At 42.5% G+C, this 23,456-nt stretch overlaps 1 protein-coding gene across 5 annotated transcripts in view; it reads left to right on the top strand.

Moving 5' to 3' along the window:
- Positions 1 to 23,456, top strand: part of lhpp (phospholysine phosphohistidine inorganic pyrophosphate phosphatase) — a 115,488-nt gene that overhangs the window by 52,387 nt on the left and 39,645 nt on the right. For all 5 annotated transcript variants that reach the window (XM_063071854.1, XM_063071856.1, XM_063071857.1 and 2 more), the window contains one exon: positions 17,846 to 17,937. In XM_063071854.1, the coding sequence (XP_062927924.1) occupies positions 17,846 to 17,937 (92 nt within the window). The remainder of the gene's footprint in view (positions 1 to 17,845; positions 17,938 to 23,456) is intronic.

Raw genomic sequence — 23,456 nt, 5'->3', positions numbered from 1 at the left:
TCTCCTCTTATACATTCTACATTTTCTTATAACTCAGGGTTTCCAGACCCAGCAACATAGAAACTATAGAAAAACTACAGCACAGAAACAGGCCTTTTGGCCCTTCTTGGCTGTGCCGAACCATTTTCTGCCTAGTTCCACTGACCTGCACACGGACCATATCCCTCCATACACCTCCCATCCATGTATCTGTCCAATTTATTCTTAAATATTAAAAAAGAACCCGCATTTACCACCTTGTCTGGCAGCTCATTCCGTACTCCCACCACTCTCTGTGTGAAGAAGCCCCCCCCCAACAATGTTCCCTTTAAACTCTTCCCCCCTCACCCTTAACCCATGTCCTCTGGTTTTTTTCTCCCCTTGCCTCAGTGGAAAAAGCCTGTTTGCATTCACTGTATCTATACCCATCATAATTTTATATACGTCTATCAAATCTCCCCTCATTCTTCTACACTCCAGGGAATAAAGTCCTCGCCTATTCAACCTTTGTCTGTAACTGAGTTTCTTAAGTCCCAGCAACATCCTTGTAAACCTTCTCTGCACTCTTTCAACCTTATTAATATCCTTCTTGTAATTTGGTGACCAAAACTGAACAGAATACTCCAGATTCGGCCTCACCAATGCCTTATACACCCTCATCATAACATTCCAGTTCTTATACTCAGTACTTTGATTAATAAAGGCCAATGTACCAAAAGCTCTCTTTACGACTCTATCTACCTGTGACGCCACTTTTAGGGAATTTTGTATCTGTATTCCTAGATCCCTCTGTTCTACTGCACTCCTCAGTGCCTTACCATTAACCCTGTATATTCTACCTTGGTTTGTCCTTCCAAAGTGCAATACCTCGCACTTGTCTGTATTAAACTCCATCTGCCATTTTTCAGCCCATTTTTCCAACTGGTCCAAGTCCCTCTGCAGGCTCTGAAAACCTTCCTCACTGTCCACTACACCTCCAATCTTTGTATCATCAGCAAATTTGCATCATCAGCAAACATCCTTGTAAATTTTCTCTCTACTCATTCAACTTTATTTACATCTGCTTAAGCTGATGATCAAATGCAGAGATTTCCAGTAAGGATACTTAACTGTGGTTGGAAGGAAAAAACTCCATTCAAAAGTACTTCCTTGATCCATAAGGACTAATAGCATTTACATCCTTACACATCCTTCCCCAACCCGAATCAATCCCCAATCTGCAAATAGCTGACAGTGCAGACCACCGACTGCACCTTAGGAGTGCTTTAAAGGAAATTGATATACAGTAGTGACTATCTGTAGTGGTGTGTTTTTGTTTTCTTTTTGAGTGGAATTCAATGTAAGTATGCTTGAAAAAGTAATTATACATTAATATGGTACTGATTTTCTCATAGCTCATCCAAGTTGTCAGCCTGCATCTCAGTGTTGACTTGCCTTTTACTGTCATGTGACCTCTGACCTTAACCTGGGTGTATGTGATCAAGAGAAGAAACCCTATTTGGTAATGGCTTCCTTGTTAATTTTGCTGTTTTCTCAGACTCATTGGGATTAACAGTCATCCAAACATCCCCACCCTATTTCTAGCTCTGTATTTAAGTCAGCAGTGTGAAGAAAAATCACACATACCAGTCTGACTGCAAAGTAATCACAAAGGAAATCAGAACTATTTGCAATCACCCAGCCCTCCATTCCACACCAGTTCTAAAGTGCCTGAAGAGTCCTATGTGGGATACACTGCCATTCCCACCAGTGGAACAACTGCTGCTTGAGTGCCTTTCTTACCTCTGACAACATTGCATTTTATTTTCCATGAAATCAATTTAAAGCTTCCATATATCACAAATAAACATATTCCAATACACATCAAAGCAGAGAAGCTGACATATTTAGCAATTCAAGATATAAAGCCACATGTTATTTTCTGAGAAACTATTAGCTATTTTTCACATTGGTTTGCGATTTATATATTTCTCAAATACAGCATTCTTGACTTGCTGCAGTAAACAAATTGACAGCAATTTTGCACCGTTCTGGGCTGGCATTCCGGCTACAAAATAACACAGTTGAACAAGGGTATGCAGAAGTTATTTCATCTAGGTTTAAGGTTCTTTATAATTAAACATTAAAGGTCCAGCTCTGTTGTGGGCATCATATTATCTTCTCTCTAAGGCATGTACAGTATCTAGTTTATTACACCCAGTTTTAAGCACTGTACATGAATTTAATCTGATAACATTGGCATAAAGCTTGCAATACTGACGGAAACATCAAAATAATTTTGACCCTCTACATTTCTCTCCATAATGACTGATTTGGATATGAGTAGATATGTTTTTTAGCCGGCTGGTGGCGTAGTGGGATCCTCACCAAACTTCAAGGTTAGTGGTCCCGGGTTCGAAACCAGCCAGCTCCTTGCACGCTTTCCATCTGTGCTGGGTTGAGCGTCAAGCTAGCAATGGCCTCATTTAAAAAAAGGCAAATGCTATAGAAACAGCAAGGTTGCCACTCAATGCGCCGCAAGGTCTGGAAAGGAACAACAACAAGGTATTAGGTTAAATGTACAACTTTTAGTGTTACCACTGTTCCCAGCCGAAGAGATTTTACCTCAGGGTTAAAAAAGAGAGACCTGCCCATTACACGACTGGCATTTAGGGCTGCAATGAAGGCCCTCCATCTGTGGCAGTGCTCAGGGCTTCCTTTTGGTTTTCACTCCTGTCAGTCACACAAATCCCAGGTGGAGGCTCAAGAATACCATCATACACAGATGTAGAAGGATTCTTCATTGCTGTTTCTGTAACAGTTTTGTTTTACCGGTCAGAGTTGTTAGCCGTGAGCTGAATCCCCAAACCTGGAGGACTGCGTTAAAAGGAGCATGCTTGAAAGTATGAGTCACCTCTGCTGGACTTCGATAATGTAGCAGGCAGATACTAATTGCAGTAAAACAGTAGTGTTTTGAGATAGTAATTTGCTAATAAATAGTTGAATCACTATAATCTTTAAATTCTTTCCCATGTTTTATCAGGAGCTCATGAATGCTCCAGTGAAACACTGATGTGATTGAACCAGAGGTTGGTGTGATCATTTAAAAGTTCCGATTGCCCATCCAATACAATTAGTTTTGTTAATAGTTGATGTCTTGCTTCCACCCAACAAACATTTGACAAGACAATTCTGGTAAATTGGGAGCTTTCTTAGTCTTTAAGATTCTTTGAAACTGACAGTTCCAGGATGGGTGAATATTAAATGCTTGAGAACATTGTTCACAGCAGCAAGAAGCGGGATTGATGAGTTATAGCAAGAGAAGCACAGAAAAACATTACCAGCAAGGTTGCAAGAAGAACTACCACTGTAACTGGGTGTGCAAGGGTACAGTTTCCTCATTTCTTAGGAGAACAGTTTTAAGTTGGACAGTGCTATGTCAGATGATCATCTGGAACCTATTATAAAATGATTTGGTAATCACATAGTGCCAAAGGCTTTGAAAAATTCTTCAGTGCCTAGTTTGTACTTGATTTTTCAGTTGTAGGGAATTTTCTGGATTCCTTCTTGAAATACTTTTAATCTAATCTTATTCTATTTCCATTTTATTTCTTTTTAAAGTTGATGTTTGATATGTACACAAAATTTGTTTTTGGACTGAAAGCTTAAGAATGTTGAATCCATGCCATTTTAGATTGGGCCCACCTCTTTGTTAGTACTTGTGCCAATTCATGCAAAGGAAAGTAGCATAGATTTTTTACAGATGCTTCTTAAAATAATTAAGTTTGCCATCAAATATGTACACATAGAAAGTAATTACAGCTCCTTGGAGAATCAGCATTGTAAACTAGGCAGATCCAATTTGTCTGTATAAAGTCTGTACCCAAGTCCCAATATAAACAATGACTATAGTCTGTTTCCAACTCAAGGATAGAAAAAGAAATTTACACTGCGATTCTGGTATACACACTGATTTAAAAAAATTACCACACAGTGCAGATATTGTTAGAAGTTACTGTGCTGCACAGTTTAAAAATAGAACTACTCCCTCTAAATTCAATTGAGTAAACAACATGGGGATCTTTGAAAGCACAGGAAATTTTTTAAAGGTTTAGAATGACTTGTGTTGATGACCTGCCTTAGTTTAGAGTGTAGATGCGGGAATACCCTGTAGAACCAATGAAGCCTATTCTGCAATTCCATGCAATCATACATCATCTGACCTAGCATAATACATTCAGCTTTCTCCCATATTGCTCAATATCTGTTAATATAATTCATCCTCAAATTTAAAATTAACATCTGTTCAGGACACTTGGAGTAGATATCACCTACAAATTTAAGCTCATTATTGCTATTTGATTTTCAAGTGGTTTGTCAGTCTATGCTTAATCATATCTTCGATTAATTTTTAGAGGGTTTAATTAAAGCGTTTAAAATTAAATTGAGTATGCATCAGAGAGGGAGTCATTTGCAGGGCTGTAGGGAAAAAGACTAAACAGGTTGCTCTGTTCGCAGTTGGCATACACTTAATGGGCCAAATAGTCACCTTCTGTGCTGAACAGATACGTATTTCTACTATTCTTCCCAGAATGCATTAGAGCAGTGATGTTCTTCCCAAACTGCATTAGACCAAATGACCACAAGATATAGGAGCAGAATTAGGCCATTTGGCCCATTGAGTCTGCTCCACCATTTTTTCATCATGGCTGATCCATTTTTCCTCTCAGTTCCAATCTCCTGCCTCCCCCACCCCCCCCGTATCCCTTCATACCCTGACCATTAAAGAGTCTATCAACATCTGTCTTAAATATACATAAAGACTTGGTCTCCACAGCTGCCTGTGGGCAACGAACTCCGCAGATTCAGCACTTCCTGTGTATATAAATTCCTCCTCATCTCCATTCTAAAAGGATACCCCTCTATTCTAAGGCTGTGTCCTCTGGTCTTAGACTCTCCCACCATAGGGAACATCCTCTCTACATCCACTCTATCAAGGCCTTTCACTGTTCAATAGGTTTCAATTAGGTCACCTGTCATTCTACAGATTTCTGGTAAATACAGGCCCAGAGCATGAGATGTTCTTCATATGACAAGCCATTCAACCCTGAAATAATTTAGTGAACCTCCTTTGAACCCTCTCCAGCTTCAGCACATCCTTTCTAAGATAAGGGGCCCAGAACTGCTCATAAAACTCCAAGTGAGGCCTCACCAGTGCTTTGTAAAGTCTCAACATTACATCCTTGCTTTTATAATCTAGTCCTCTTGAAATGAGCGCTAACATTGCATTTGCCTTCCTCACCTCATACTCAGCCTGCAAATTAACCTTTAGGGAATCCTGTACAGGGACTCACTAGTCCCAGTTTTTTTGTATTTTCTCTCCATTTAGAAAACAGTTAACGCTTTCATTTCTTCTATCAAAATGCATGACCATACACTTCCTGACCCTATATTCCATCTGCCACTTCTTGGTCCATTCTCTTAATCGAAGACCTTCTGTACCCTCTCTACTTCCTCAGAACTACCTGTCCTTCCACTTATCTTTGTATCATTTGCAAACTTTCCAATAAAGCCATCAATTCCATCATCCAAATCATTGACATGTAACGTAAAAATAATCAGTCATAACACCAACCCCTGTGGAACACTAGTACTTACTGGCAGCCAACCAGAAAAGGTTACCTTTATTCCCACTCTTTGTCTCCTGCCAATCAGACTCTGCTTTTTCCATACTAGAATCTTTCCTGTAATACTATGGGCTCGAAACTTCTTAAGCACCTTTTCAAAGGCCTTCTAAAATTCAAAGTAAAACTGTAGTGGTCGCGTAAGTCTAGGCAAGACGCACTCTGGTCCCGCCAAACCAGTGAGATTTAGACGGCTCTCCCACCCCAAACCCCGGTTTGTGTCGATGCTATTTTATTTTTCTCTGTTACAAATTAGTCTCATGAAGTAACAGACAGCTCACTGCATACGATTAAAGGAATTTATGAATCTTAACCAAAGGGTTAGTAAAGAAAAGAAAAAAAAAGTCCCATTTTAATTAAACAGTCAAATGTGCACAAGTTGGATCTCAACACTTCACCAATATTCACTGATCCTCAGTCGATCTCAGCACCTGGCTTCATCGAATCACGGTCCCCCACCGGGTTGAATCCTGTGACCAGTTCTCTCCAGTGTCTTCTCTCTTCATCTCCTGCCAAACAAAAAAAAACAAGACCAACTTTGGTGTCCCTCACAAAACCACCCCCCGAGTGTTCTCTCGAAGCTTCTCCCAGTTCCACCATCCTGATTGGATGACTCACATTCCTCAGCATCCCTTATCTTCAACAATAACTCAAACAGGCTGAAAGCAGAACAGACTGCTCTTACAGAACTGCTAAGATGAAATACCTACACCATAGCAGTAAAAATGTGAACCAGGGCCTTACACAAGTACACAACATCAACCGATTCTCCTTTGTCTATCCTGCTTGTTATTTCTTAAAAGAATTCCAACAGCTTTGTTGGGCGTGATCAACTCCAACATCTTCCCAACCACTGAGGTCAGACTAACTGGCCTAAAATTTCCTTTCTTCTGCCTCTCTCCTTTCTTGAAGACTAGAGTGATATTTACAATTTTCCAGTCTTCAAGAAGCGTTTTGTAATTTAGTGATTCTTGAAAGATCATTACTAATACCTCCACAATCTCTTGAGCCACCTCTTTCAGAACGATGAGGTGTACATCATCCCAAGAACCTTCCCCTTGGTAGTAGTAATTTGACACACTTCATGACCCTGACACCTGGAACTTCCACCATATTGCTAGTATCTTCCACAGTGAAGGCAGATGCAAAATACTTATTCAGTTCATCTGCCATTTCCTTGTCCTCTATTACTGCCTCTCCAGCATCGCTTTCCAGTGGTTCGATATCGATTCTTGCCTCTCTTTTACACTTCCTGTATCTGAAGAAATTTTTGGTTTCCTCTTTAATATTATTAGCTAGCATACTTTCATATTCCATCTTTACCTTCTTATTGACTTTTTTAGTTGCCTTCTGTTGGTTTTTGAAAGCTTCCCAATCCTCTAACTTCTCTCTATTGTGCTCTATTATATGCCTTCTCTTTGGCTTTTATGTTGGCTTTGACTTCTCTTGTTATCCACAGTTGTGTCATCTTTTCATTAGAATACTTCTTCCTCTTTGCGATGTATACATCCTATGCCTTCCTAATTGCTTCCAGAAATTCCAGCCATTGCTGCTCTGCCGTCATCCCTGCCAGTGTTCTTTTCCAATCAATTCTGGCCAACTCCTCTCTTATGTCTCTGTAATTCCCTTTACTCCATTGTAATACAGATACATCTGACTATAACTTCTCCTTCTCAAATTTCAGGATGAATTTGATCATATTATGATCACTTTTCCCTAAAGGTTCTTTTACTCGAGCTCTCTAATCAGTTCTGTCACTGCTCAACACCCAATTTAGAATAGCTGATCCCCTAGTGGGCTCAACCACAAACTGCTCTTAAAAAGCCATCCTGTAGGCATTCTAGAAACTCCCCCACCTGTATTCCCTTACCAACCTGATTTTACCAATCTTCCTGCATATTGAAATCCCCCATGACTATTCCAACATTGCCCTTTTCGCATGCTTTTTCTATCTCCCTTTGTAATTTGTAGACCACATCCTTACTGCTGTTTCAGGGTCTGTATACAACTCCCATCGGGGTCTTTTTATAAAAAGAGCATCATAGGAAGTCATTCCTGCCTGTGGCCATCAAACTTTACAACTCCTCCCTTGGAGGGTCAGACACCCTGAGCCAATAGGCTGGTCCTGGACTTATTTCCTGGCATAATTTACATATTATTATTTAATTATTTATGGTTTTATATTGCTATATTTATACTCTATTCTTGGTGCAACTGAAACGAAACCCAATTTCCCTCGGGATCAATAAAGTATGACTATGACTATGACTATGACTTGCAGTTCCTTTGCTCTATCCACAATGATTCAACACCTTCTGACCTTACGTTACCACTTTCTAATGAATTGATTTCATTTTTTTACCAACAGAGCAACACCGCTCCCTCTGCCTTCCTGCCTGTCCTTTCGATACAATGTGTTTCCTTGGATATTAAGCTCCTGGCTATAATCTTACAGCCATGATTCAGTGATGCCTACAACTTTATACATGGCAATCTGTATTGTTCATCTACAAGTTCATCTACCTTATTCTGTAGACTGCACACATTTAAATATAACACCTTCAGTCCTCTATTCACCCTTTTTGATTTTTGTCCATCTTTAACATTGCATTTCATCCTGTTGACTGCAATTTTGCCCCATCATCAAAGGCCAAATTTAATGTCAGAGAAATGTATACAATATACATCCTGAAATGCTTTTTCTTTGCAAACATCCACAAAAACAGAGAAGTGCCCCAAAGAATGAACGACAGTTAAATGTGAGAACCCCAAAATCTCCCCCTGGCTCCCCCCTCCCGGCACGTAAGCGGCAGTGAGCAACGATCCCCCCTCCCCCCACCAGCAAAAAAAATGCACATCAGTACCATCACCGAGCCCAAGCGTGTGCTAAGCAATAGCAAAGACTTAGACCAGAGTTACTCCAAAGATTTCGCATTTCATCTGAAATTCAACAAACCACAGGTTCTTTCTCTCCCTGGCAAGGGAGAGGGAGGTGTCCCCCATTTTCGCAGTGAGCGGGAGACATAACAACAACCCGCTGGTTTGCAATGTTAAAAATCTGTTTCATCACTTTTTTTGAGCTCTGTGTCCGAAGATCACAAAGACCTCGGGTCTTCGGGCCCACAGCGAAAGATTTTTGGGCCTCCCGATGACACACGCATCTCCTGCCATGACACCAACCCTCGATCTGCCCGTCTCCAGGGCCCCGAGATCTTAGGCTTCTGAACACGATCGAGATTCTCAGGCCAGACCCTTGGCATGTCGAATAACAGCAGTCATGGAACCCAGAGAACGGGTCCCATTCCAGCAAAGAACTGAAGCCTGCATGTAACTCCAGGTCAGGGTCTTCAAAAGAACCCTGAAGGGGAAAAATAAAGATATTAAAGGTAGAAATAGTGTTGTTTCCGAAGATGCAAACAAAGGAGTCGCCGTTAGGCACCATCATCCCTCCTAAGCTCCATCATCAGGATGAGAGGTGACCTGATAGAGGTGTATAAGATGATGAGAGGCATTGATCGTGTAGATAGTCAGGACTTTTTCCCAGGCTGAAATGGCTGCCACAAGAGGGCACAGGTTTAAGGTGCTGGGCAGTAGGTCCAGAGGAGATGTCAGGAGTAAGTTTTTTACGCAGAGAGTGGTGGGTGCATGGAATGGGCTGCCAGCAATGGTGGTGGAGGCGGATACGGTAGGGTCTTTTAAGAGACTTTTGGGTAGGTACATGGAGCTTAGAAAAATAGAGGGCTGTGGGTAACCCTAGTAATTTCTAAGGTAGGGACATGTTCGGCACAACTTTGTGGGCCGAAGGGCCTGTATTGTGCTGTAGGTTTTCTGTGTTTCTATGGTTCTATCAGCTTTTTCTTGCTAGAAGTCACACTACACATTGCCTTTGTTTGTAAGTCAACTACCTCATCCTCAGCACTATCACTCCCATTCCCATCCCCCTGCCAAATTAGTTTAAATATTCTGCAGTGATGTTCTTCTCAAAGTGCATTAGAGGAGTGATGCTCAATTTTTTGTTCATGGAAGACATTCGAATTGACAATTAATTTTGAGGCCCAATCTTCAAACATGTGTTATTTAGCCACACACTGACAGATTCTGACATTTTTTGACGTGTATATGAAGAAACAAATTTCAAAGTTTATTAACAGCCAAGTTTATGTTCAGTTTCCAACCAAACAAAAAGAAGCCAATAATGGATTCCCTGTTTAAAATGCTATGAACTATGACTCGTGATTTCTGTTTGACAGCCTAATTTCCTGAAAGTCCTAGAAAGTCAATAGCAGCCTTTGTTTATGATCTTGCTATCATCTCATGATAAATTTTTTAATTAGCTGCTGTTTTGCAACTTGTTAGGTTAGTATTGTTTACTTTTACTTTTTGGGGTGGCACGGTTGCATAGTCGTTAGCACAATGCTTTACAGTGCAGCTGAGTTGGGTTCAATTATTGCTGCTGTCTGTAAGGAGTTTATATGTTCTCTCCGTGACTGCGTGGGTTTCCTCCACGTGCTCTGGTTTCTTCCCACACGCTAAAGACGTACCGTTTGGTAGGTTAATTGGTCATTGTAAATGGTCCTGTGATTAGGGTAGGACTAAACTGGGAGATTGCTGGGTGATATGGTTTAAAGGACTGACTCCACGCTGCATCTCAATAAATAATAAATAAACTAAAAAGATACAGTACTCCCATTTTCTTACCACCCTTAGAATTAAACTTAAGCATTTATATCAGTGTTTACTCATCTCTGGTAGTTATCCAACTGTTCATTTGAAAAAGGAGCAATTTCCTTTCATGAATGTCTTCCCGATATTTTCAATTCTATAATAATTTTACCAGAAGATTGGAAGGTGGCAGATGTTATTCCTTTGTTCAACAAAGGTAGTAGGAATAATCCTGAGATTTATAGACCAGTGGGTTTTGCATCTACTGAAGGGGAAAGGATTTATGAGCATTTGGAGGAACATAATCTGATTAGGGATAGCCAGCGTGGCTTTGTGAGAGGCAGGTCATACATCACAAGCCTGATTGAATTCTTTGTGGATGTGACAAAACACATTGATGAAGGTAGTGGATGTGGTGTCTATGAATTTTGGGATAGCATTTGACAAGGTTCTCCAAGGTAGACTCATTTAGAAAGTTAGGAGACATGGGATCCAGAGAAGCTTGGCTGTGTGGATTCAGTATTGGCTTGCCAACAGAAGGTAGAGGATGGTAGTAGATTCTACCTGGAGGTTGGTAACCAGTGGTCTGTTCTGGTTCCCTCCTCTTTGTAATTTTTAAAAAATTAATGATTTGGCTGATTAAGTGAAAGGATATAATAAATTTGCAGGTCACACAAAATTTGTTGGTGTTGTGGATAGTGTGTAAGGTTGTGGTAGGTTTGAACAGGATATTGATAGGATGCAGAGCTGACTGAGAAGAGGCAGATGGAGTTCAGTTGGAATAGTGTGGAATATTGTGTTCAGCACTGGTCCCCTCATTATAGGGAGGATGTGGGAGTCTTAGAGAGGGTACAGAGGAGATTTACCTGTATGCTGCTTAAATGAGGAAAGACTGGGTGAGCTAAAGCTTTTCTGTTTAGAGCAAAGGAGGATGAGAAGCAACTTGATAGAGGAATGTAACATTATAAGAGTCATTGATAGAGTGGACAGCCAGTGCCTTTTTCTCAGGGCAGAAGTGGCTAATATAAGAGGGCATAATTTTAAGGTTACTGGAGCAAAGTATAGATGGGAAGGATGTCAGAGGTAGGTTTTTTAAACAGACTGATGGGTGCGTAGCACACACTGCCAGGTGTGGTGGTAGAGGCAAATACATTAGGGACATTCAGAAGACTCTTAGATAGGCATATGGATGGAAACAGAATGAAGGGCTATGGGGAAGGAAAAGGTTAGATAGATAAAGGGCCGGCACAGCGTCGTGGGCCGAAAGGCCTGTATTGTGCTGTACTGCTCTACATTCTATGTTCTAATTTTCTAGTTCTTGCAAAACCATAAAATTTGTATTGAACAATGAATTTCTCTATTCTATCTTCTGCTTTCAAGAGGAACCTTTCAGATTAGTTTATCAAATAGGAAAAGGTTTCCGAGTTAATATGAGTTTTATGATTTCAGGCAGTATTAATGAAGATAAATGTGTATTAAGGTTCTGAAATGAAAATTTAACTTTCGAACTTGCGCATGGTCCTCAACATCAGTATATAAAATACCAGGTTTTATTCTTCCTGGCCAAGCAGATGTTTGACACCTGTCATTTTAAGGTTCTTCAAATTAAACTATTTAGAAAATCTGAGCTTGTGAATTTCTGTTTAACAGATGTGCTTTACACAAATTGTCCCCACATACCTTGGTCCTATCATCTCTGTAGTATCTTAGAAAAACAAAATACTACAGAGATGCAGGAAATGTGTAATGAAAACTGAAAATGCTGGCAACATTCTTCAAAATTAGACAGGACCTATGGAGAGAAGAACAAAGTTAACAGGTCAAGTCAACGACCCTCTAATGCAAGTTTGTAATCTTTTCACAGATGCTTCCTGACCTGCTAAGTATTTCCAGGGTTTCCCATTACAATTATAGATAAGTTTTATTAGTGTAGTCCAGCAAGTTTATGTACAGCCTGAAAGAGGAGTTGAAGATTTCCATCCATGGGCCAGGCTCCAAGTGGTGTTCAACTATCTACAACTGAACAGAAACTTACTTCCTTTCCACCTTTCCCCTCATGTTAGTGGCTCTGAGGAGAACTAGAAAGAATTAAGAAGCAGGCTAAATATAGCTTGGGGATGCACAACATAAAGCCTTTCCTTAAAGCCAATGGGATATCAGCTGGACTTTTAGAGATTGCTTTGTGTGTTCTCAGAACAGCTTCCCATCAGATTGTTTGCCTCTTGTTCACTCTCACCAAGTAGAAATGATCCATCAAACTAACACTGGAGCTTTAACTGAAATTCCAAATGTTTTCAGACCCCGATTCTGGGCAAAAATGTAAGTTTCCAACTAGTTACCAGTTGTCCTCTCAATTCCGCTTATTGTAGCGTTGTAGCTGAGACCTGCTACTTAAATAAAACTTAAACAAGGGAAAATCTGCAGATGCTGGAAATCAAAGTAATACACACAAAATTCTGGAGGTTAGAACAGATGGTGGTTAGAGATCTTGCCACTCTTCTTAGCAGATGGGAGCTTGAAGAAAAAGATTGATAAGCCAAGGCACTTCAGAACAAGAAGTGGAAAATAGGAAGTATTATTTAGGAGGGATGAGTGAAGATAAAAGGTGGATTAGAAAGAGCCAATATAGTGAGCTATTTCAGTCCTGATGAAGGGTCTCGGCCCGAAACGTCGACTGTTTACTCTTTTCCAAAGTTGCTGACTGGCCTGCTGAGTTCCTCCAGCATTGAAATCAAATCTCACTGACGCAGAACTGATGCAGTAGAAATTGTTCTGTCTTTGTATATTCGCTTCTTCAAAATTTAACATTTTTTGTTACTTGTTGAGAAGAGGAAGTTTCCAGACCCATTCTGAAGGCAATTCCATAAAAAACTTATTTTTTAGTTCTGTAGTTATAAAGACTTTCCTTTATTCTTTCCAAATAAGTACTAAAACCTAAAGATCTTATTTCTTCATAGGTTAAGCTGTTCAAAATCCGAGAAGTCCTGTGATGAGAACTTGGGTCACAACTTTTTGATGTACATTTTGTTGCTGCATTTGCTTCTGTTGCCTAATCAAGTAGCCCTCAAAAAAATCTTCGATTTGGCCAAGAAGCTACATGCACAAATACATAGAAACGATGAGGATAAACTCAGCCAGAGGAAGGGCAGTAGTAATCAGAATCAGTATTTCATTATGTAGTCCCCCGGTAAGCCTCAGGCTCGCTCAGCTCGCTTTCGTCTAGGGGAAGCAGCCCTCGGTCCTGCCTAACTGGGTAATCAAGTTTGTGTGGATGCTGTGTGATGTACCCCACCCCGCCAAATAACAGACAATGCACCATATGCAATTAAATGATTACACTTTGTAGATCTTACTGGAACTATAATTAATAGAGATAAAATATAAAAGGAAAGTAAAAGTTGCCAAACTTATCAAAGTTCAACCACCTTGTGCACAACCATTGGAGCTCAATGAACGGGGTCTTCTTTCCACCATGCGATCTCCTCCGACCCCCTCGACCCGCCGTCTGGGACCAACCACGGTGGTCGACCAGCGCGCGTCCAGCACGTCCTTCCTCTTCGGTTCTCCTCCTGAAAGCCCTGGGCCTCGGACTCCCACTTGGGGTCCGTTCCGTCACCCAGCTTACAGCATTGCGTCTCCTCTCTCTGTCCCCAGCTTGCCTTCTGCCCCAAAGCTCGCAAAAACAATAGCTTACAGACACATAAGAAGGAATAACATCCATCCCAATTGGTTAGCAAATAAATACAATTCTCTCTATCAGTAACTATAACCCAAACAAGCTGCTATAGAGAAACACTTTCTCAGCAGTTAACATAACAAAGAAGCCATTTTATTCTAACATAACAAAGAAGCCATTTTTTTAGCCTTAGCAGTAACATAAAAAAAGAAACTTCTTACAGTTAGAAGTTGGATGAGACTTGGTATGTCATGAAAGATGCTCACAAATTTCTATAGATGTACTATGTAGAGCATCACGGTCTGATATGGAGGGGCGCTGCAAAAATTCAGAAATAGTTGTAGAAGGTTGTGAACTCTGCCAGCTCTATCATGGACACTAGCCTCCCCAGCATCCAGAACACCTTCAAAAGACGATGCCTCAAGAGGGTGGCATTCATCAGTAAAGACTCTCGTCACCCGGGACATGCCATTTTCTCATTGCTCCCATTGAGGAGGAGGGTACAGGAGCCCAAAGGCACACATTCAATGTTTCAGAAATTGCTTCCCCCTCCACTGTCAGATTTCTGAATGGACAATGAACCATGTATCAATATTTTTCCTCTGTTTTTGCACTTCTTATTTAATTTAATTTTCTTTTTTCATATATACTGTACTTATTGTAATTTAGTTACTATGTATTGCAATGTACTGCTGCTGCTAAGTTAACAAATTTCACAACACATGCCAGTGAAATTAAACCTTATTCTGCTTCTGACTACTCCTCACTGTGCTATTGCTATTTCGCTCTGTCCATCTGTCCAGCACCCCACATAGATACCGAGAACATGATAGAAAAATTAAATCTGTTCCCGTTCCTATTCTCCTACATTTGGGTTAAACAAAGCAAGGAACGGGGAAAAAGTCCTCCCAAATGCAGTGGCTCACCAACAACAGTATGGAGGTATGCTCCTCCATACCGGACGGTGATGCTCTCCACAGAACATCTTTAGAAATTTGTGAACATCTTTGGTGATATACCAATTCTCCTCCACCTTCTAATGAGATTCTGATTACTGCTGCCTCTCTTCATGGGCAGAGAGGTCACCAAGGTGCAACTCCTTAGTCAAAGAATGGCTATCTGTGTTTGTCAACAATGTTTCATCTACTCCGTCTATTTTTGTGAAGTATTCATTACCACCTGCAATGTTTTGGTGTAGCTTAGAAATGCAGTTCACTTCTTCTTTGCCTTTGCAGGTGGGGGAAGGAAGTAGAGGTCCCCTCTTTACCCCTTCCTGGAAGTGCAGGAGCTATATAATAAGAGGAGAAAGATACCTGACAGCACACCAGTTCAGAAAATGCTATCATTAGTGAAATGCAAAATAGTTCAGAGCACTATTTCTCAATATTTACAAGAATACAGTGCTTAGATAAATGCCTGATGATGTTATTGGCTGTCCTGGAGATGTCCATGGATTGCTAGGTGTGCATCGGGTGAGGCTACATTGGCAACGATGAGTGTATTCTTTTTTTGGGAAATCTCTAACTACCTCACCAGAACTTCACAGACCAACTGTACCCTTTGCAGTTCCCCCTCTCCATTTTGGATAATGCACACTAGCTTTGGATCCACTGAGTTAGAGAGATATATTTTGGGCAAGGTGCTCCAGGCACTAGGACAATGTAGCCTGGCACAAGGTGCAGGAATCCGGTGCAGACAGTCACCGTGGTCTGGTACCACACAAGAATCACAAACACGAGAAAATTTGCAGATGCTGGAAATCCAAAGCAACACACACAAAATGCTGGAGGAACTCAGGCAGCAACTGTGGAAAAAAATAAACAGTCAACGTTTTGGGCCGAGACCTGATGAAGTCCTGATGAAGAGTCTCAGCCCAAAACATCAACTGTTTACTATTTTCCATGGATGCTGCCTGGCCTGCTGAGTTTCTCCGCATTTTATGTGTGTTGCCTGGGACCACGCATCCACACTGCTTCTGAGGACTCTTAACGAGGAACACAATTGGAATGCCATCTTTGCATGTCTGATGCACTTTCGATACATTGTCAGGCCTGTCTGATGAGATTAATAGGAGCATGGGGGAAATCCATCTTTATGCTCAAGGAGGAGGTGCAAGAGCCTGAAGAATCGCACTCAATGTTTTAGGAACATCTTCTTCTCAGATTTCTGAACAGGCCATGAACACCACCTCATTAATCTTCTTTCACACAAGTTATTTATTATTGTAACTAATAGTAATTTTTTCTGCCTTGCACTGAGCTGCTACGACAAGGCAACAAGGTTCACAACGTATATCAGTAATAATAAACCACATTCTGATTCTGATGCTCTTACAGCAGGTTTAAACAAGCTGAGGAACTTTGACTTCCAGAATGGAGGTCTTTGTATTTCTTGGGAAGAGTCTGGCAACAGTTGCATCACACAGCATCAGCTGGTGTGGAGGCACTTCCCAAGGCCACTGTGATTGTGCTGAGGTTTAGTGTCTGCCAAAGGGAGCAGCTTGAAACTCCTTGGGAACAGTGCCATGCCATCAGGGACCAACCTAACATCCTGATGGAGCAGAAGGATGCTACCTATAAGCTGCTGGCTGTTCTCCAAGAACAGGGAAATGCCACACATGAGCAGATTAGTGTCCTCAATGAGCACTAGGATGCACTCTATAAGTGTTCTCTTTATTCTCCGAGATGTGGCCCAGATAGCAAGAGCAGCGGTATGCCACCTCCCTGTGACTGCCACACCGCTTTATCATGAGCAGAGAGTCCTGTTCATGTTATGCTGTCAGATGACATGGAAGGGAATAATGACGGCTTGGTCCGGGTATCTGTAATCCAGCTGGGTCTGGTTGAAATAGAGGTATTATGAAAATTTGAGTGACAAGAGATCATTGTGGCACCTACCTACTGCCTTAAACTTTGTCAGTGTACAGAACCTGCTGTGCATAAACGTGCCCCTTCATAAGGTCATCAGTTCACCTTGTGCAGCAGTCCGCGAGCAACACCCAGGCACGTTGCCAGCCATTCCAGAATGTGCCGTCAATTGGCTAGGGTGGGTCTGAGAAAGGGATTTCATCAAGTGCCTGAAGAATTTGAACAAGGTTTCATGATAAGATGAAATGTTTGCTTGATCCTGCTGTTTCCTAGGAGCCTTCCATTATAGAGGGATGAAAATGTTCAAGAATTCTGAGCCTTCATGAGTACAGCACCTATTGTGAAACCTTTTGAAGAAAATTGGAGTTAAGCTGTCTAAACTTGTAGCTATGATATGAAATGCTGATGACTTGTCCGTTCAAATTACATACACAAAAATTATATTTGTGGTTTTAAATTTTTATAAATATAGGAAGTAGAGATATAACTCTTAGTCAATTTGCAACCTGGTATCTAATCACACTGGAGCCAAGAGTTCTCTAATTGTTCCAGGCAAGTCATCTCTTAACTTGCGGCATTTAACTCCAGTCTGGCAAATATCTTGAAAAAAATTAAACTTTCTCAGACTGCTGTATTCTGTGGTGTTAAAAACTATTCTGAATTTGTATATTTGTTTTAAATATTAGATTAAGTTGCTGTAAAATTAAGCTTTTAACCTTTTTTGACTTGATGGTTTTTTATTATTTCAGAACAGCTGTGATTTAACTTCTGAAGTGAGGATGACATTTGGCTGATTTGATATTCGCCCATTTGCAGCCCACCTTTAGCAACCTGCCATTTTCTGTGTCTTATAAATTCTAGTGTGCTCTTGTTCAATGACAGTGTTCAATGTCAGCCCATTCATCTTGGTGACAGTTCATATTTAATATTTTGAGAAATGCAAACGCATCAAAATAATCTTAGCTGATATCATTTACTTCATTTCTTTTCCCTGATAGGTCATCATGATAGGAGATGATATTCTGTATGATGTAGGTGGAGCCCAGAAGTGTGGTATGAAGGCTGTCCAAGTAAGGACAGGCAAGTACAGGTAAGTAAATTTACAAATCTCTCGTTCACTGTGTCCTAATAAGAGCAGTTGTTGTCTCATACTAGCTGAGAACCACTGCAGGGCCGCCCACATAGGCCACTCCAGTGGTTGGAATCTGTTTAAAGCAGGAGAGAACAATGGTGCATTCCATAAAGATTACAGCACATCATAAAAGTGAATCTGTGACACATCATAGATGTGGGCCAACCAAATGAAATAACATTTTATTAATATTTATTCCCATGTAATCATCTGTCAACATATTATAAGGTTGGCAGTCTTTCTTGCACTGAAGTCTCATTATGTGGATTAGAAGAATGATAACACTGTTCTGTGTTTGTCAGTTTTTCTAGTGATTATTATTGTCCATTGTGAACTGCACACAGACAATAGATGGTTTATGCTTTCCAAAGGTCATGTAGATAACGGACACCATTCACCCAGCTAGCATATTCTCCAATAAAACCTACAATTTATGGCCCAACTATCATCACTACAGTTAACTGCTTCTTGAATAACTGCAGAATATTCTTCCAACTGACAATGAAGGAGGCTGTCATGACCATTATTTATTTGTTGTGGAGAAACATTCTAACCGGCTGCATCACCGTCTGGTATTGCGGGGGGGGGGGTGGGGTTGCTTCTGCACAGGACCAAAATAAGCTGCAGAGTCTTGTAAACTTAGTTGGCTCCATCATGGGCACTAGCCTCTGTAGTATCCAGGACATCTTCAAGGAACAACACCTCAAAAATGTGCCATCCATCATTAAAGACCCCTATCACGTAGGATTTGCCCTGCGCAAGTGGGCACACAGGAACCTGAGAACACACACTTAACGATTCAGGAACAGCTTCTTCCTCTGCCATCCGATTTGTGAATGGACAGTGAACCCATGAACGCTACCTCACTACCTTATATATATACTTACTGTAATTCACAGTTTTTTCTTTTCTATTATTATGTATTGCAATGTACAGCTGCCACAAAGACAACAAATTTCACGACATATGCTGGTGATAATAAATCTGATTCTGATTCTGAACTTTCTCATACTCAATATGTCTTTTGCTAGTTTGTGGTTTACCCCCTTGTCTTTCAGTTGTGGCTTGGACCTAAATAGCTCTCTATATTGGCACTTTCTAATCCACCTTTTACCTTTACTCATCCCTTCTAGGTATGACTTTTTAATTTTCCATTTCTTGTTCTAATGTGCCTTGGCTTGTCAATCCTCTTCTTCAGACTCCCATCTGCTGAGAAGAGTGGCAAGGTCTTTAACCACCTTCTGTTCTAACCTGGAAGTGTTTGATGCAAAAATACTATAGGATCAGTACAGAGTGATGACTGGATGTACAGTGTCTTTATGCATGAGGCCTTTTTATAAACCAGGAGGCCAATCATATTAAAATGAGCAACACACATAAAAGTTGCTGGTGAACGCAGCAGGCCAGGCAGCATCTCTAGGAAGAGGTGCAGTCGACGTTTCAGGCCGAGACCTTCCGTCAGGACTAACTGAAAGAAGAGTGAGTAAGGGATTTGAAAGTTGGAAGGGGAGGGGGAGATCCAAAATGATAGGAGAAGACAGGAGGGGGAGGGATGGAGCCAAGAGCTGGACAGGTGATAGGCAAAAGGGATACGAGAGGATCATGGGACAGGAGGTCCGGGAAGAAAGACAAGGGGGGGGGGACCCAGAGGATGGGCAAGGGGTATATTCAGAGGGACAGAGGGAGAAAAAGGAGAGTGAGAGAAAGAATGTGTGTATATAAATAAATAACGGATGGGGTACGAGGGGGAGGTGGGGCATTAGCGGAAGTTAGAGAAGTCGATGTTCATGCCATCAGGTTGGAGGCTACCCAGACGGAATATAAGGTGTTGTTCCTCCAACCTGAGTGTGGCTTCATCTTTACAGTAGAGGAGGCCGTGGATAGACATGTCAGAATGGGAATGGGATGTGGAATTAAAATGTGTGGCCACTGGGAGATCCTGCTTTCTCTGGTGGACAGAGCGTAGATGTTCAGCAAAGCGGTCTCCCAGTCTGCGTCGGGTCTCGCCAATATATAAAAGGCTGTATCGGGAGCACCGGACGCAGTATATCACCCCAGCCGACTCACAGGTGAAGTGTTGCCTCACCTGGAAGGACTGTTTGGGGCCCTGAATGGTGGTAAGGGAGGAAATGTAAGGGCATGTGTAGCACCTGTTCCGCTTACATGGATAAGTGCCAGGAGGGAGATCAGTGGGGAGGGATGGGGGGGACGAATGGACAAGGGAGTTGCGTAGGGAGCGATCCCTGCGGAATGCAGAGGGGGGGGAGGGAAAGATGTGCTTAGTGGTGGGATCCCGTTGGAGGTGGCGGAAGTTACGGAGAATAATATGTTGGACCCGGAGGCTGGTGGGGTGGTAGGTGAGGACCAGGGGAACCCTATTCCTAGTGGGGTGGAGGGAGGATGGAGTGAGAGCAGATGTACGTGAATTGGGGGAGATGCGTTTAAGAGCAGAGTTGATAGTGGAGGAAGGGAAGCCCCTTCTTTAAAAAAGGAAGACATCTCCCTCATCCTAGAATGAAAAGCCTCATCCTGAGAGCAGATGCGGCGGAGACGGAGGAATTGCGAGAAGGGGATGGCGTTTTTGCAAGAGACAGGGTGAGAAGAGGAATAGTCCAGATAGCTATGAGAGTCAGTAGGCTTATAGTAGACATCAGTGGATAAGCTGTGTCCAGAGACAGAGACAGAAAGATCTAGAAAGGGGAGGGAGGTGTCGGAAATGGACCAGGTAAACTTGAGGGCAGGGTGAAAGTTGGAGGCAAAGTTAATAAAGTCAACGAGCTCTGCATGCGTGCAGGAAGCAGCGCCAATGCAGTCGTCGATGTAGCGAAGGAAAAGTGGGGAACAGATACCAGAATAGGTGTGGAACATAGATTGTTCCACAAAGCTAACAAAAAGGCAGGCATAGCTAGGACCCATACGGGTGCCCATAGCTACACCTTCAGTTTGGAGGAAGTGGGAGGAGCCAAAGGAGAAATTATTAAGAGTAAGGACTAATTCCGCTAGACAGAGCAGAGTGGTGGTAGAGGGGAACTGATTAGGTCTGGAATCCAAAAAGAAGCGGAGAGCTTTGAGACCTTCCTGATGGGGGATGGAAGTATATAGGGACTGGACATCCATGGTGAAAATAAAGCGGTGAGGGCCAGGGAACTTAAAATCATCGAAAAGTTTAAGAGCGTGAGAAGTGTCACTAACATAGGTCGGAAGGGATTGAACAAGGGGGGATAAAACCGTGTCGAGGTATGCAGAAATGAGTTCGGTGGGGCAGGAGCAAGCTGAGACAATAGGTCTGCCAGGACAGGAAGGTTTGTGGATCTTGGGTAGGAGGTAGAAACGGGAAGTACGAGGTGTGGGACCTATAAGGTTGGTAGCAGTGGATGGGAGATCCCCTGAGCGGATAAAGTCGGTGATGGTATGGGAGACAATGGCCTGGTGCTCCTTAGTGGGGTCACGATCGAGGGGTAAATAAGAGGAGGTATCCGTGAGTTGTCGCTGTGCCTCAGCAAGGTAGAGGTCAGTACGCCAAAAAGAAGCGATTCCAGACCTAATCAGTTCCCCTCTATCACCACTCTGCTCCGTCTAGCGGAATTAGTCCTTACTCTTAATAATTTCTCCTATGGCTCCTCCCACTTCCTCCAAATTAAAGGTGTAGCTATGGGCACCCGCATGGGTCCGAGCTATGCCTGCCTTTTTGTTGGCTTTGTGGAACAATCTATGTTCCGTGGCTATTCTGGTATCTGTCCCCCACTTTTACTTTGCTACATCGACGACTGCATTGGCGCTGCTTCCTGCACGCATGCAGAGCTCGTTGACTTTATTAACTTTGCCTCCAACTTTCACCCTGCCCTCAAGTTTACCTGGTCCATTTCCGACACCTCCCTCCCCTTTCTAGATCTTTCTGTCTCTGTCTCTGGACACAGCTTATCCACTGATGTCTACTATAAGCCTACTGACTCTCACAGCTATCTGGACTATTCCTCTTCTCACCCTGTCTCTTGCAAAAACGCCATCCCCTTCTCGCAATTCCTCCGTCTCCGCCGCATCTACTCTCAGGATGAGGCTTTTCATTCAAGGATGAGGGAAATGTCTTCCTTTTTTAAAGAAAGGGGCTTCCCTTCCTCCACTATCAACTCTGCTCTTAAACGCATCTCCCCCATTTCACATACATCTGCTCTCACTCCATCCTCCCGCCACCCCACTAGGAATAGGGTTCCCCTGGTCCTCACCTACCACCCCACCAGCCTCCGGGTCCAACACATTATTCTCCGTAACTTCCGCCACCTCCAATGGGATCCCACCACTAAGCACATCTTTCCCTCCGCCCCCCTGCATTCCGCAGGGATTGCTCCCTACGCAACTCCCTTGTCCATTCGTACCCCCCATCCCCCCCCACTGATCTCCCTCCTGGCACTTATCCGTGTAAGCGGAACAAGTGCTACACATGCCCTTACACTTCCTCCCTTACCACCATTCAGGGCCCCAAACAGTCCTTCCAGGTGAGGCAACACTTCACCTGTGAGTCGGCTGGGGTGATATACTGCGTCCGGTGCTCCCGATACAGCCTTTTATATATTGGCGAGACCCGACGCAGACTGGGAGACCGCTTTGCTGAACATCTACGCTCTGTCCACCAGAGAAAGCAGGATCTCCCAGTGGCCACACATTTTAATTCCACATCCCATTCCCATTCTGACATGTCTATCCACGGCCTCCTCTACTGTAAAGATGAAGCCACACTCAGGTTGGAGGAACAACACCTTATATTCCGTCTGGGTAGCCTCCAACCTGATGGCATGAACATCGACTTCTCTAACTTCCGCTAATGCCCCACCTCCCCCTCGTACCCCATCTGTTACTTATTTTTATACACACATTCTTTCTCTCACTCTTCTTTTTCTCCCTCTGTCCCTCTGAACATACCCCTTGCCCATCCTCTGGGTCCCCCCCACCGTCTTTCTTCCCGGACCTCCTGTCCCATGATCCTCTCGTATCCCTTTTGCCTATCACCTGTCCAGCTCTTGGCTCCATCCCTCCCCCTCCTGTCTTCTCCTATCATTTTGGATCTCCCCCTCCCCTTCCAACTTTCAAATCCTTTACTCACTCTTCCTTCAGTTAGTCCTGACGAAGGGTCTCGGCCTGAAACGTCGACTGTACCTCTTCCTATAGATACTGCCTGGCCTGCTGCGTTCACCAGCAACTTTGATGTATGTTGCTTGAATTTCCAGCATCTGCAGAATTCCTGTTGTTTGCGTATTAAAATGAGTTTATTTTGCAGCTGAACAACATTTTGCATGAGCTGCAGCATGAAATTATACTTCCCCAGTAGCCACATTTGGCATTCTAGCATCTTTCCCCTTTCTTCTCAGTCCTGATGAAGGGTCTTGGCTCGAAACATCAACTGTTTACTCTTTTTCCATAGATGCTGCTTGGCCTGCTGAGTTCCTCCAGCAATTTGTGTGTGTTGTATTTGTAAATTATTT

The sequence above is a fragment of the Mobula hypostoma genome, chromosome 19 (assembly GCF_963921235.1).
Source record: "Mobula hypostoma chromosome 19, sMobHyp1.1, whole genome shotgun sequence".
Taxonomy (NCBI): Eukaryota; Metazoa; Chordata; class Chondrichthyes; order Myliobatiformes; family Myliobatidae; genus Mobula; species Mobula hypostoma.
The sequence above is the reverse complement of the archived record's forward strand: the minus strand, read 5'-3'. Positions and strand labels throughout refer to the sequence as shown.